Source organism: Lynx rufus, unplaced genomic scaffold, assembly GCF_022079265.1.
Source record: "Lynx rufus isolate CCGP_SWC_20201006 ecotype Redwood Valley unplaced genomic scaffold, mLynRuf1.p SCAF_8, whole genome shotgun sequence".
Taxonomy (NCBI): domain Eukaryota; kingdom Metazoa; phylum Chordata; class Mammalia; order Carnivora; family Felidae; genus Lynx; species Lynx rufus.
The window spans coordinates 28,261,842-28,275,167 of NW_025814896.1; the positions used below are offsets into that span (position 1 = coordinate 28,261,842).

General features: G+C 46.5%; 1 protein-coding gene across 1 annotated transcript in view; it reads left to right on the forward strand.

Annotated features, from left to right (window-relative positions):
- Positions 1-12,478, forward strand: part of PSMF1 (proteasome inhibitor subunit 1) — a 43,994-nt gene extending 31,516 nt beyond the window's left edge. Inside the window, exons 5-7 of the mRNA XM_047068146.1 lie at positions 10,170-10,223; positions 11,362-11,520; positions 12,051-12,478. Of these exons, the coding sequence (XP_046924102.1) occupies positions 10,170-10,223; positions 11,362-11,520; positions 12,051-12,102 (265 nt within the window). The 3' untranslated portion in view covers positions 12,103-12,478. The remainder of the gene's footprint in view (positions 1-10,169; positions 10,224-11,361; positions 11,521-12,050) is intronic.
- The last annotated feature ends 848 nt before the right edge of the window (positions 12,479-13,326 follow it).

Below are 13,326 nucleotides of genomic sequence, written 5' to 3' on the forward strand. Positions count from 1 at the left end.
TTCTGTGGAGGAATCCCAGTTAGGTTCTGACAACTAACGTGGTTAATATTTAACAAGTCTTTACTGTGTGCCAAGCAGTTACATTAAGTGTAAAATATAATCTCTTAATCCTAACGAGAATGAGATAGATGCTTCTATTCCCATTTTATAGAAAAGAAAACTGATGCACAGAGAGGTTAATTAACTTAGCCAAACCAACATAGCTCATAAACATTGGAGCAAGATTCAGCCCTTAGTATTTCCTCCTTTTTTTTTTTTTAATGTTTTTTTAATGTTTATTCATTATTGAGAGATAGAGACTGAGCATGAGCAGGGGAGGGGCAGAGAGGGGGAGGAGACACAGAATCCGAAGCAGGCCGAGCCGTCAGCACAGAGCCCGACGCGGGGCTCGAACTCACAGACCGTGAGATCATGACCCAAGCCGAAGTTGGATGCCCGACTGACTGAGCCACCCAGGCGCCCCTAGTATTTCCTCCTTGTAACACATGTATCAGCAATCGTTTCAAAAGAAATGATCGTTTTGGATTGTTCTGAGAATAAAGAGAAAGTGGTGTGGTTGGAACTCAGTAAACTTGGGGGTGGAGAACAGAGAGATCGGTGATGACACTGGGGGTGAGCAAAGGCCAGGGCATGCGGAGTCTTGGGGGCAAGATCAAAAGCAGTAGGGATCCCTGGGAGGGACTTCATACTGTTTATGTTTTATTTTTGAATCACTCTGGCATCTTTGTGGAGAATGGAGTATAAAGGTCCAAGAGCAGAAACAGGAAGATGGCGCCAGGAGCTGACATGGGCACCCAGGGAACAAACAACGGTGGTGGGGGGGGGGGTGAATGGTGGCAGAGACGAGGCAGATGATCTGGGGTATGTTTGGAAGTATACCTGATAGGACTTGCTGATGGGTTGGTTTAATGAAGGAGAGACAGATCCAGGATGATGCAAGGCTTTTGTGTTTCTTAGCCTAAGTCATCCCTAACTTGGGGCTACCGTAGCTAACACCTCAGTGAACATACTTTGAAACTTAGAGCACATCTCTGAATGTTTCCTTAGCATCTGTCGCTGGAAGTAGAACCAAACAATTGTATTCGTTGGCATTCCCACCGTATTTTGATGCTGTTTCCCTATCCTTGCCATGTTGCTGGAGTTGGTCTCCTTTTTCTTTTAAATTGTTTAGAAAAGCATCACCCCCGTAACATTTGTGAGCTAACTGAACCCAAATTTAGTTCCTTGTTTTTGTAGGACTTGAGCTCCCCATTCCTCATTGGCTGTTGGCTGAGGGCCTCTCATCTCCTTAAGATTCCCTACGTCTCTTCTCACGCGACCCCCTCCGTCTTCAAAGCCAGCGATAGTATGCCAAGTCCTTCTCATGTTTTGACTCTCCCCTTCCACCTTCTCTTCTGCTGCCAGCTAGAGAAAGTTTTCTGCTTTTTAGGGCCCATGTAAGTAGATTAGCCCATTCATATAATCTCCCCTTTTTGAAGTCAACTGTGCAGTATTACCTAAAACAATCACAGGAGTGATTGGTCATGACATCACAGGTTCTGGGGATTAGACAGTGTGGAATATTGAGAGGGGGCCATTTCTAGAAATGTTACCTAGCATAGTCTACTGTCTGGCCTCCCAAATGCAAAATACATTTCCCCTCCCCTCCCTATCACCTTCGGGGTAACGTGTACCCATTACTACATCAGCTGAGTGTAAAATCTTACCTGAATTTCATCAGCTTGCAGAACTCCAATCTCACCTTCTGAATCCTCCAAGTCAGGTGCAGCTGAGGCTTCTGAGCACAACTCCTGTCTGTTGATCAGAGAAGCAGGTTGTCCCCATCATACACTGGTAGGACAAGCAGAGGGTAACATTTACCGATTTCTTTCTTTTTTTTTAAGTTTATTATTTTTTGAGAGAGCGCATGCAGGAGTGGGGGAGGGGCAGAGAGAGAGGGAAAGAGAGAATCCCAAGCAGGCTCCGCGCTGTTAGTGAACCGTGAGCTCACGACCTGAACGGAAATCAAGAGTAGAATGCTTAACCAAGTGAGCCTCCGGGCGCCCCCCCAGTGAACTGATTTCTGACAGAAAAAAAACATGTGCACAAAAGTCACCAATTACACCATCATTTATAGTTACACCTACCAGAAGCAATACCAATACATACAGTAGAAGGTCAAGTAAATGTTAAAAATTTGCTTCACTTGAGTGATTATTACTTGGTCATTAAAAACGTCAATAGCAAAGACAGACAACCTGGGAAATACAGGACATAAGTGGAGGAAAACAGTGGGATCTAAAATGATAGCATTATAATTTTATAAAAGCATGCTTATGAAAATAGACAAGAAAAGAATAGCAAAAAGAATCATGTTTGATTATGGTGACATCTTTCTTACAATTTTTAAATTTATGCATATCTGTTTCTTTTTTTCTTCTAAAAATACTTGTTTTCCTAGCCCAAATGCGATACTTCCCACCCACCCTCCATTCCCAGTTCACCTTTGAACTCACAGGATATCCTCAGCAGGGGGAAAAGAGAAGGTTTAGTGCTCTGCTTGCTCAGAGCACTGTAACTGCTGCCATACGTGTATATGCACACACACTCTTGTCTACTGTCCTCAGCATCTCCATGTTCCCAGTCCTAAATTTCTACGCTTAGCAGAACAGAGTAAATAATCCTAGGCTACCAGAATTTCCCAGCTGAACTTGTACCCTGGCAGTCTTAGTCATTGGTGTTCCCCAGACTAGCAAAGTCCAGTCACGTTTCACTCAGTTTGTGAAACATACAGAATCTCAAGTCCCACTCGTGATCTTCTGGATTAAAACCTGCCCTTTTCTTGCACTGCTGGTGGGAATGCAAGCTGGTGCAGCCACTCCAGAAAACAGTGTGGAGGTTCCTCAAAAAATTAAAAATAGAACTGCTCTACGACCCAGTAATAGCACTACTAGGAATTCATCCAAAAGGTACAGGGGCACATGTACCCCAGTGTTTATAGCAGCACTTTCAACAATAGCCAAATTTTGGAAAGAGCCTAAATGCCCACCCACTGATGAATGATAAAGATGTGTTTATATATACAATGGAATACTACTTGGCAATGAGAAAGAATGCAGTCCTGCCATTTGCAACAATGTGGATGGAACTGGAGGGTATTATGCTGAGTGAAATAAGTCAGTCAGAGAAAGACAGATATCATATGTTTTCACTCATATGTGGAATTTGAGAAACTTAAGACCATGGGGGAAGGGAAGGGAAAAGAATAGTTTCAAACAGAGATGGAGGCAAACCATAAGATGCTCTTAAATACAGAGAACAAACTGAGGGTTGATGGGGGGGCACGAGAGAGGGGAAAATGGGTGATGGGCATTGAGGAGGGCACTTGCTGGGATGAACATTGGGTGTTGTATGTCAGTGATGAATCACGGGAATCTACTCCCGAAACCAAGAGTACACTGTATATGCTGTATGTTAGCTAACTTGACAATAAAGTATATTTTAAAAAAGAAAAGAAAAGAAAAGAAACCTGCCCTTAGCCAGATCCCCCACTGATGCATCTGCACATCACAGTTTGAGTAGAACTGGGTGGTCCAAACAATGCTTGGCAGCACATACGTGGTACAGCACTGGACAGCACTGCAAAGGCTTTGAAAACAACTGACATTGAAACCAGAACTTGGATCCTGAAGCCAGCTATGTTGATTGCCTGCTCAAACAGAAATATCAGGATTCTTCAGAGCCTCCAGGATACAATTCTAAATTACTGGGCATACAAAGAACCAAGAAAACTTCAACTCACACAACTCACAAAAAGGTAACAGGTGCCAGCACCGAGATGACACAGATGTTGGGATTATCTTGACAAAGACAGAAAGCAGCTATTATAAAAATGCTGCAAGAAGTGAGGGCAGACTGTCTTGAACTGAACAGAGCAGCAGGTCTCAGCAAAGAAATAGCAGGTATGACCCGAAAAACAAATAACCCAGTGAAGAAATGGGCAGAAAACATGAATAGACACTTCTCTAAAGAAGACATCCAGATGGCCAACAGGCACATGAAAAGATGTTCAGCGTCGCTCCTTATCAGGGAAATACAAATCAAAACCACACTCAGGTATCACCTCACGCCAGTCAGAGTGGCCAAAATGAACAAATCAGGAGACTATAGATGCTGGAGAGGATGTGGAGAAACGGGAACTCTCTTGCACTGTTGGTGGGAATGCAAATTGGTGCAGCCGCTCTGGAAAGCAGTGTGGAGGTTCCTCAGAAAATTAAAAATAGACCTACCCTATGACCCAGCAATAGCACTGCTAGGAATCTACCCAAGGGATACAGGAGTACTGATGCATAGGGGCACTTGTACCCCAATGTTCATAGCAGCACTCTCAACAATAGCCAAATTATGGAAAGAGCCTAAATGTCCATCAACTGATGAATGGATAAAGAAATTGTGGTTTATATACACAATGGAATACTATGTGGCAATGAGAAAAAATGAAATATGGCCTTTTGTAGCAACGTGGATGGAACTGGAGAGTGTGATGCTAAGTGAAATAAGCCATACAGAGAAAGACAGATACCATATGGTTTCACTCTTATGTGGATCCTGAGAAACTTAACAGGAACCCATGGGGGAGGGGAAGAAAAAAAAAAAAAAGGACGTTAGAGTGGGAGAGAGCCAAAGCATAAGAGACTGTTAAAAACTGAGAACAAACTGAGGGTTGATGGGGGGTGGGAGGGAGGGGTGGGTGGGTGATGGGTATTGAGGAGGGCACCTTTTGGGATGAGCACTGGGTGTTGTATGGAAACCAATTTGTCAATAAACTTCATATAAAAAAATAAAATAAAATAAAAGAAAAAAAAAAAAAAAAGAAAGTTGAAATGTGTACCAAAAGCAAAAAAAAAAAAAAAAAAAAAAAAAAAAAAAAAAAAAGAAATAGCAGGTATGAAGAAGAACCAAATGGAAATTTTAGAATTGAAAAGTAAAATAATCAAAACAAGCTCACTGGATGAAGGCATATCAGAATGGAAATAACAGAAGAAAGAGTAAACTTGAAGACCGAGCAGTAGAAATTATCTTGTCTGAACACAGATTGAAAAATTAAGTTTCAGGGATTTGTGGGACAATTATAAAAGGTCTAACATAGGGGCAATCAGAGTCTTAAAAGAGGAGAAAGAAGACAGTACAGAAAAATTATTCGAAGAAAATAAGGGCTGAAAACTCCCCAGATTTGGCAAAAGACGTTTTGGGCAAAAAACCCACAAATTCAAAAAGCTCAGCAAACCCTAAATGGATAAACCGAAGAAAGTCCATGTGCAGACTTACAATCAAACTGCCAAGAACTAAAAATGAAGAAAAAAAAATCATGAAAGCAGCTAGGGAAAAACAATGACTTGCCTATAGAAGAATAAGAACGTGAACAATTGTGGATTTCTCATTAGAAATCATGGAGACCAGGAAGAGGTGGACAGATGTTCTCAAAGTATGGAGAAAAAAGAATTGTCAACCCAGAATTCTGTATCCAGCAAATATTTCACTTTATTTCTGAAGGATATTAAGAGTTCTTAGTGAAAGGAAACTAAGAATTCATAGTCAACAGCTCTTCTCAAAAGGAATTGCTAAAGGAAGTTCTTCAGACCGAAGGGAAATGATACCAGATGGAAACTTGGAACATCAGGAATGAAGGAAGAGCAATAGAAATGGTAAATGTCTAGGTAAATAGAACTGTTCTCTTGAATTCTCTAAAATGTGTTTTACAGTTGAAAGCAAAAATTACACATTTCACTTTATGTCAGTATAATAGGGAGCAACTGTAACGTAGAGGAGAATGAATGGACCTGTATATGCCTTCTACGGTCTCTGCCTTCTACTTGAAATGGTAAAATACTGTTTCAAAGTAGACTGAAGAGGTTCAGTCTGTATATTTGATCCCTCAAGCAACCACTTGGAAAAAACTCTAAGAAGAGATCGAGTAAAAAACACTAAAATTGAATAAAAAGAAAGAGGAAACAGAGGAATGAAAAACAGAGGGAACATTTGGAAAACGAATAGTAAATGGTAGTAGCTATAAATCTAAACCTATCACATAAAATCACATTAAATGTAAATGGTCTCAACACATCAGTTTGAGCATGGATGGGTTTTGATGTTGGGCAGACCCAGGATGAATACTGTATTGGCCACTTACTACCTTTGTGGCTTTGTTTAAGAAACCTTGCTTCTGAGCCTGTTTCCTCATCTGTAAAATAAGAATAAAAATCATATGTACTCAGAGGGCTGCTGCAAAGGTGAAATATGATAATGTATATAAGGCACTCAGTGCACCCATCTGTTAAAAAAGGAGAGATACATATTTGCTCTCTATGCATAGTATTTTTGGAAGGACATACAAGAAGCTGGTATCTTAGTTGTCTGTAGGAAGACCTGGTAGGCTGGGGAACAAGGGTGAAAGGGAGAATTTTTGCTTTTGTGGGCCCACAATCTTTTATGTACAATTCTGATATCAAAGGAGCTCTGAGGGGCACCTGGGTGGCTCAGTCCCTTGAGCGTCCAGCTCTTGATTTCGGCTCAGATCCTGATCCCAGGGATCGAGTGGGATTGAGACCCATGTTGGACTCTGTGCTGAGCATGGACCTTGAGATATATTCTCTCTCCCTCCCCCGCTCTCTCTCTCCTTCTCTCTCTCCCTCTCTCTCCGTCCTTCCCTTCCTCCCTTCCCCTCCCTCCCTCCCTCCCTCCCCCTCCCTCCCTCTCCCTTCCTCTCCCCTTTCCTCTCCCCCTTCCTCTCCCCTCCTCTCTCCCTTCCTCTCCCCTCCCTCCCCCTTCCTCTCCCATAAGATTGGTGCCAAACCCTGTCCTGAAGTGGCATGAAGCTCCTCATACATTCATTTATCCCACTTACATATGAATAGGCATTCGTTTTGCAGAAACATTAGGGTGTTTGTTACAGCCCGGGTGCTGCTTGGGAGTGTTACACAATGTAAGTTAGGTACACCCATCTGACCTTTCTAAATCTGAAGAATTCTGAATTCCAGGACACATCTAGCCTAAGATTATGGACGTGTGGGTCTTTTATCAGTCTTGAATTTTGAAACGGGTAGATGCATTACCTGTTGAGAAGATTACATTTTCAAAATTAGTTTTTTTAAAACTAAATTAGTACAGGGCAGGCTCTTGGTAAATAGCGGCAGTGGCTGTTACCCACTTCTTCCAGGCCTTGCCTGGCAGCATGTCTGTCTGTGCCTGCTGCGGCTGTGTCATCGTCAACAGCAGGCCCTGTGAGTGTTACTTCTTAGACTCCAGTCTTCTTAAAAGACTGAGGTGCACAGGTTTGTGACAGACCCCTGCCAACCACCTAGATCATCCTCCACCCAGAGCCCAGGGCCCGTCTTCTGCCCTCCAGTCCCGAGGCCTTTCCACATTGCCAGACCGTGTAGCTGTTAGAGTGGTGTCAGCGGGATTTGTGTGCCCAAGAGAGGAGTGGGTGATGTTTTTATCCAAGAGGAGAGGGGAGCACAGAAGGAGGAAATCGTGTGTGTTCGGGATCACCTTCAAATCCCTTCGGGGGGCCCTGTTGGAGCCGGGATCATATGGTCATGTGGGCCCAGGCAGGCACTTTGGCCTACAGCGTTAGTGTATAACACTCTACTTCAGCTGATTATCAGTTGAAGGAGGGGCTTGATTTCAGAGACCTTATACAAAAATCAGCTTTATTTTAATCCCTGTAGCCTCATTCAACATATTGTGGACTGAGACTTTTTTTTTTTTTTTTTTGAGACATTCCCCTCAAAAGAACGGTCAAGAAGAAATTACAGCCAGGGGGCCCCGCGTCAGGCTCTGGGCTGATGGCTCAGAGCCTGGAGCCTGTTTCCGATTCTGTGTCTCCCTCTCTCTCTGCCCCCTCCCCCATTCATGCTCTGTCTCTCTCTGTCCCAAAAATAAATAAACATTGAAAAAAAAATTAAAAAAAAAAAAAAAAAAGAGGCGCCTGGGTGGCACAGTCGGTTAAGCGTCCGACTTCAGCCAGGTCACGATCTCGCGGTCCGTGAGTTCGAGCCCCGCGTCAGGCTCTGGGCTGATGGCTCAGAGCCTGGAGCCTGTTTCCGATTCTGTGTCTCCCTCTCTCTCTGCCCCCTCCCCCATTCATGCTCTGTCTCTCTCTGTCCCAAAAATAAATAAACATTGAAAAAAAAATTTTTTTAAAAAAAGAAATTACAGCCAGGGGGACTTGCTGGACTGAGACTAATTTTTTTTTTTTTTTTTAATGTTTAAGAGAGAGAAAGAGTGCAAGCAGAGGAGGGGCAGAGAGAGGGGGAGAGAACATCTTAAGCAGGCTCCACGCCTAGCATGGAGCCCAACATATGGCTCTATCCCACAACCCTGGGATCGTGACCTCAGCTGAAATCAAGAGTCAGTCACTTAACCAACTGAGCCACCCAGGGGACCCAGGACTGAGACTATTTTAAAATGGGTTCTGAGCATGTGCATAATAAATTCACAGAAGTGTACGTGCGTGTGTTGCAGCGAGATTGTGGTAAGTGTTGAGCCAAGGGATAGGCTGTGACAATTTCAAGTACACAAATGGTTGCCACGGGCCTGGCAGCTGCCTTTTCCAGTTTCTCTTCTCTGTTCCTTCTCCCTGCCCCATCCTGTGCTCTGTGGCCCAGGAGAGAAAAGGAGAAAAGGCTATGTGTTTCAGGAGCTATAAGGTGCTGTTCTCCTAGGCATTTTTATAGCCATTAGAAGCCCCTTCTATTTGCTGACCTGTAGTGGACCATTTCATGGAGATACACTCGGTGCTCTCCAGCACCCCTGTCCATCCACAGTGTGGCATGATGTTAACAGAGGCCACCAGCAAATTTGAACTAGGACTCGGGAACAGTCATCTACATCAGGAAAAATTCCTTCCCTTGGAAACCTAGCCACGTCCACTTAAATCACAGTATCCTTTCCAGCATGATAGGTAGAACTGACTGAAGAAGCATCTCCTTTTGGATTTTTTCCCAGTTGTTTAATTAATGGCTTCTTACCTGTAAGTGTATATTAGCTGCTATTTACAAGGCTCTCCTGAGGTCTGGCAGGAACCCCCACCCCCTCCAGAACTGCAAGGTTTGTATTGCTTGCTAGGTCTCCAGGCAGGTTCCAAAGCACACTTTTGCAAATTTTAAGTATTTTTTGTTTTGTAGGAAAAAACCAGAAAAGCATAAAGAAAATCATCCCAGGAGTAACTCCTTTCAATTTTTATTTAGACATACACGCCCCTGCACACATTTTTCACAGTTGATTCTCTGGGCTATTCCTAGGCTATCTCTTTTTCCCCCCCACAGTTAGCACTAGAGCATAAGCATTTTTTCACATCATTTTATTTTATTTTATTTTATTTTTAAACATTTGTTTATTTTTGAGGGAGAGAGAGCAGAGAGAGAGGGGGACAGAGGATCCAAAGCGCACTCTGCGCTGACAGTTGCAAGCCTGATGAGGGGCTCAAACCCATAAACCGTGAGATATGACCTGAGCTGAAGTCAGACACTTAACTGACTGAGCCACCCAAGGCTCCCCTTTTCATATCACTTTGAAACCTCTGAGAACATTGTCTCCACAATTGCATTTAGGGATCCACCATAAAGTGCCTAACTGGTCCCTAGTTAGGCCAATTCCAGTTCCCTTGATTAAAGTCTTTATGGTGATATTTTAATTTGAATTATGTATTGTTTAAGATAAATGCCTAGATAAGGAACTATTGGATCAAAGAGTATAAAGATACGTTAAGACTTTTGAAAGACACAGGCGGTTTGTATATATTAGACAGTACAGAATTGCTTTCCAGAAAGGATGCTCTCATTTATGTTCCTAGCTCATGCATTCCCAGTGAGAACAAAAGTGGGTTCTTGGTGTAGAGGTGAAAAAAATCTTAGAGGTTACAGTGGTTTGTGGCCCTCCAGTGGGCAGCGCATAAACAGATACACGGTGTCTGTGGGATCGAAATGTCGTGGAGAGGCCATACTGTTCTGGCTGTGCCAAAGACCACTTTGAAATATCCCTCGTGTTATGGTCTTGTGCGGGGATTTCCCCTGTCCTCCATACCTGGGAGTGCATTTGTGACCCCACGGGCATTCGGTTCCAGTCCCCAGGAGCCCAGGAGCTTGGCTGCTATGGGACTTGTGGTAATTGTCCCTTGTTTGTTTCAGGTGTGATCCCCTGGGCCCGTTTGCTGTCGGGGGAGAGGATCTGGACCCCTTTGGGTGAGTCCTGCCAGGGAGGGGGCAGCAACACAACTTACTCTTGTGACTTTTCAGGCTCAGCTCACCTTCTAATCTTGGAGCTTTTCGTCAGCCTTGCTTTGGGGTGAAGGAGGCTGCTGGTGCTGAGCGGCTGAGAAGTCACCGCCGCTGTTCCGCTCTGCCGTGCCTGCAGCAGTGAGGGAGAGCTCTGCTGGCGGGGTGGGGGAGGCGCCGAGCAAGCCAGCAGACAGCTCCCCTGTCATTAGCTGACCCCACTGGCCCTGGCGGAGGACAGCAGCCTCCCTTGGATGGAAGGGTTTCTCAGGTGCCGGCTGAGGAGCACATGGTGGGCGACAGACTGAAGGGCAGTTCAGGGCTCCTCAGCAGTCACCTCACTTGCTCAGGGGAGTCTCTGATCCCCAGTAGACTGTGTGTGTGGTTTCTGTCGTGCACCCAACAAAGTCACTACAGCCTAGCCAGGCCCTGTCTTCTCTGAATGCTTCCGGGTAGATTTCAACCTGTGCTGCAAAGCGACCCCAACTTGAGCACCTCATTTTTAGACAGTGGGAAATCGCATGAGCCTGAAGTTAAGCTTGAACAGTGGCCGCAAAGTTTGGGGAACATCAGCTCACACATCCTGCTTTGAGCACAGGAGGTCAGGTGCGTGGAACTCCATGAGGGACAGATGCTGTCAGGAGCCAGATTTGGGCAGTCGACGTGCAGTCCTAGATCACCCTGAGGCCCTCTCAGGAAACTGCAAGAAAGCCATCATCCGGAATTGTCCCAATGCCATTACTAGTCCTTAGACCTAAAATAGTGCCCTCCAGAACCTTATGATGGTTCTCCGTTGACCTTGGCAAGTTCTGGCACCTGTTCTTGATCAAGTTGTCCCCCTTGGATGTAGAACATGGCAGGGATCTCAGTTTTGTGGGTTCGGGCAGCCTGGAAAGCTGAAAGGGCAGGCCGTACATGCTGGGAAAGGTGTGCTCTTGGTGTTCCTGTTCTTGCGCACTTCCTGCTGACTCTCGGGCAACCATCCATCAGTGTCTGAGCTCTCCAGAGTACATATCCCAGGCATTTTTAGTCCACTCACCTCCTTCGCCTCTCCTCCAGCAGCTCCTTGCCCCACCTGCTTACCCACCTTTTCTTCTTGCCTCAGGTGTCGGAGAGGTGGCATGATCGTGGATCCCCTGAGATCTGGCTTCCCGAGAGCACTCATTGACCCATCCTCGGGCCTCCCAAACCGTCTTCCTCCAGGCGCTGTGCCCCCAGGAGCACGCTTTGATCCCTTTGGACCCATTGGGACCAGCCCGTCTGGGTAGGTACTCACTCAGGCCCGCTGAGAAATAGGGCCTGATGGCAGCTCAGCTCAGCTCAGCATTGTGGGAGCAAGCAGTCTGACTCTAGGTGCGGAGTCACCACTGGCTCCGTCATCCCCCACTGCCGAGGGAGTGGAGCCTCCTCCGGGCCCCATGCTTGAGGCCTCCCCAGAGCTCCCCAGCCCTCGGTGCCTCCCTTCCTCCAGCTCCCTCAGGGAGCACTCAGAGGAGGAGCTGCTCATACTCACTGAAGTTTAAGTCCGTGTCAGGACGCTGGATTCTAATAGCAACACTTAGGGGTACATATTACTGTCCATATTGCATAGATGCAGAAATCAAGACCCTGGAAGATGAATTAACTTACCCAGGGTGGGAGAGTCAGGATCATGGCTGTAGAGCGTGTGCGTTTCAACCCCACAGAGCACCACGTCGTTCTGGAGGGCAGGCTCCCTCTGCTCAGGCCCCGTCTGCCTGTGCGCCCCTGGCCCCGCCATCACTCCCAACTCACCAGCCCCTCTTTCCATTCCAGACCTAACCCAGACCATCTCCCCCCGCCGGGCTACGATGATATGTACCTGTGAAGGCCTCAAGAATGTAACATCCCAGCCTTCCCTCCACTCTCCTGGAGCTGCCGCCGCTGGCCCCGTCAGCAGCCGTGTTCTTGCGGTCTGGGGGCGAGGGACTCTGCCCATGTGTTTGCAGGCTGGCTGGGATTGCCTCCCCACCCCCTGTCAGAGCCAAGGCACCTGCTGCAGCTCTCCACCCGGCTGCGTATAGGTCCCAAAGAGCATTCTGTGTGTCTCTCTCACCACCAGCTCCCGCACACTTCTCAAGGGACACTCCGGCAACATATACCCTCGGCCCGATGCAGTCGCAGCTGCAGCGCTATAAGAACAGAACGCATTTTGGATGTTATTATAAGAACCAAATGTCAATACAAAAATCATGTTGCCAGGCTCCCACTCTTCTTTTCTGCGCAGCTCCTTCCATTTCTGAGACTTTAGAGTTGAAATCTTTCTGGGGCCAAATGACTCTTTTCCTACCCAGGGCCTGTTCTTGCTTCTCAGACACCTTCCCTTCATAAATTGCTTTTTGCAGTGTGGCTACACAGACGAAAATGAGAGACTAGAAAGCCCCATAGGCCGCATAGGCCACAAGGAAGACTTTCACAGGGGCAGGCACATCGCAGAGAGACTGCGTCATGCGGAGAAGGGCAGAATCCTCCAGTCCTGCTTGCCCGCACAGACCTGAAGGCTGATCTCATTTTTGCCACTAACTTACCGAGTTGACCCTAAGCAGGGCTCTCCCTTCCCAGGGCTTTCCTGTTGCCCTGGGAGGTGCCCTTCCTACTCTACAACATTCTGATGCCTGCCTCTGTGTGTGGCCACCTCTCGGAACTGGGCAAAGGAAAAGAATGAATTTTTGACGCTTTGTGTGGTGCTTACCTACAGGGTAACTCCGTGCCCCTTGGGGCCCACGCAAGAAAAGCACAGGAGCACGGGCTCCATCTGAGTGTGGTATTGAACCCCCGTAGGAGCAGGGAGCCCAGCCTCTGGAAGCCAGTGGCTGGGGTGGATGGAGGAGCTAGTGAAGCAGGAAACAAGCCAGGAGGGCCTTTCACCCCCAGGGAGCCCCAGCCTCCAGAAGCCTGTGTCCTCTGTCCAGGCCCACCTGACCTCTGGTGTTCTCCGGATTCTTTTCAGCCCGAGGCCTGACAGACACTGTCAGTGATGAGCCCCCCCTGTGCTGGAGTGGAGAGAGCACCATAGAGCACCAGGCCCAGAGGCAAGAGATCAAGGCACTAG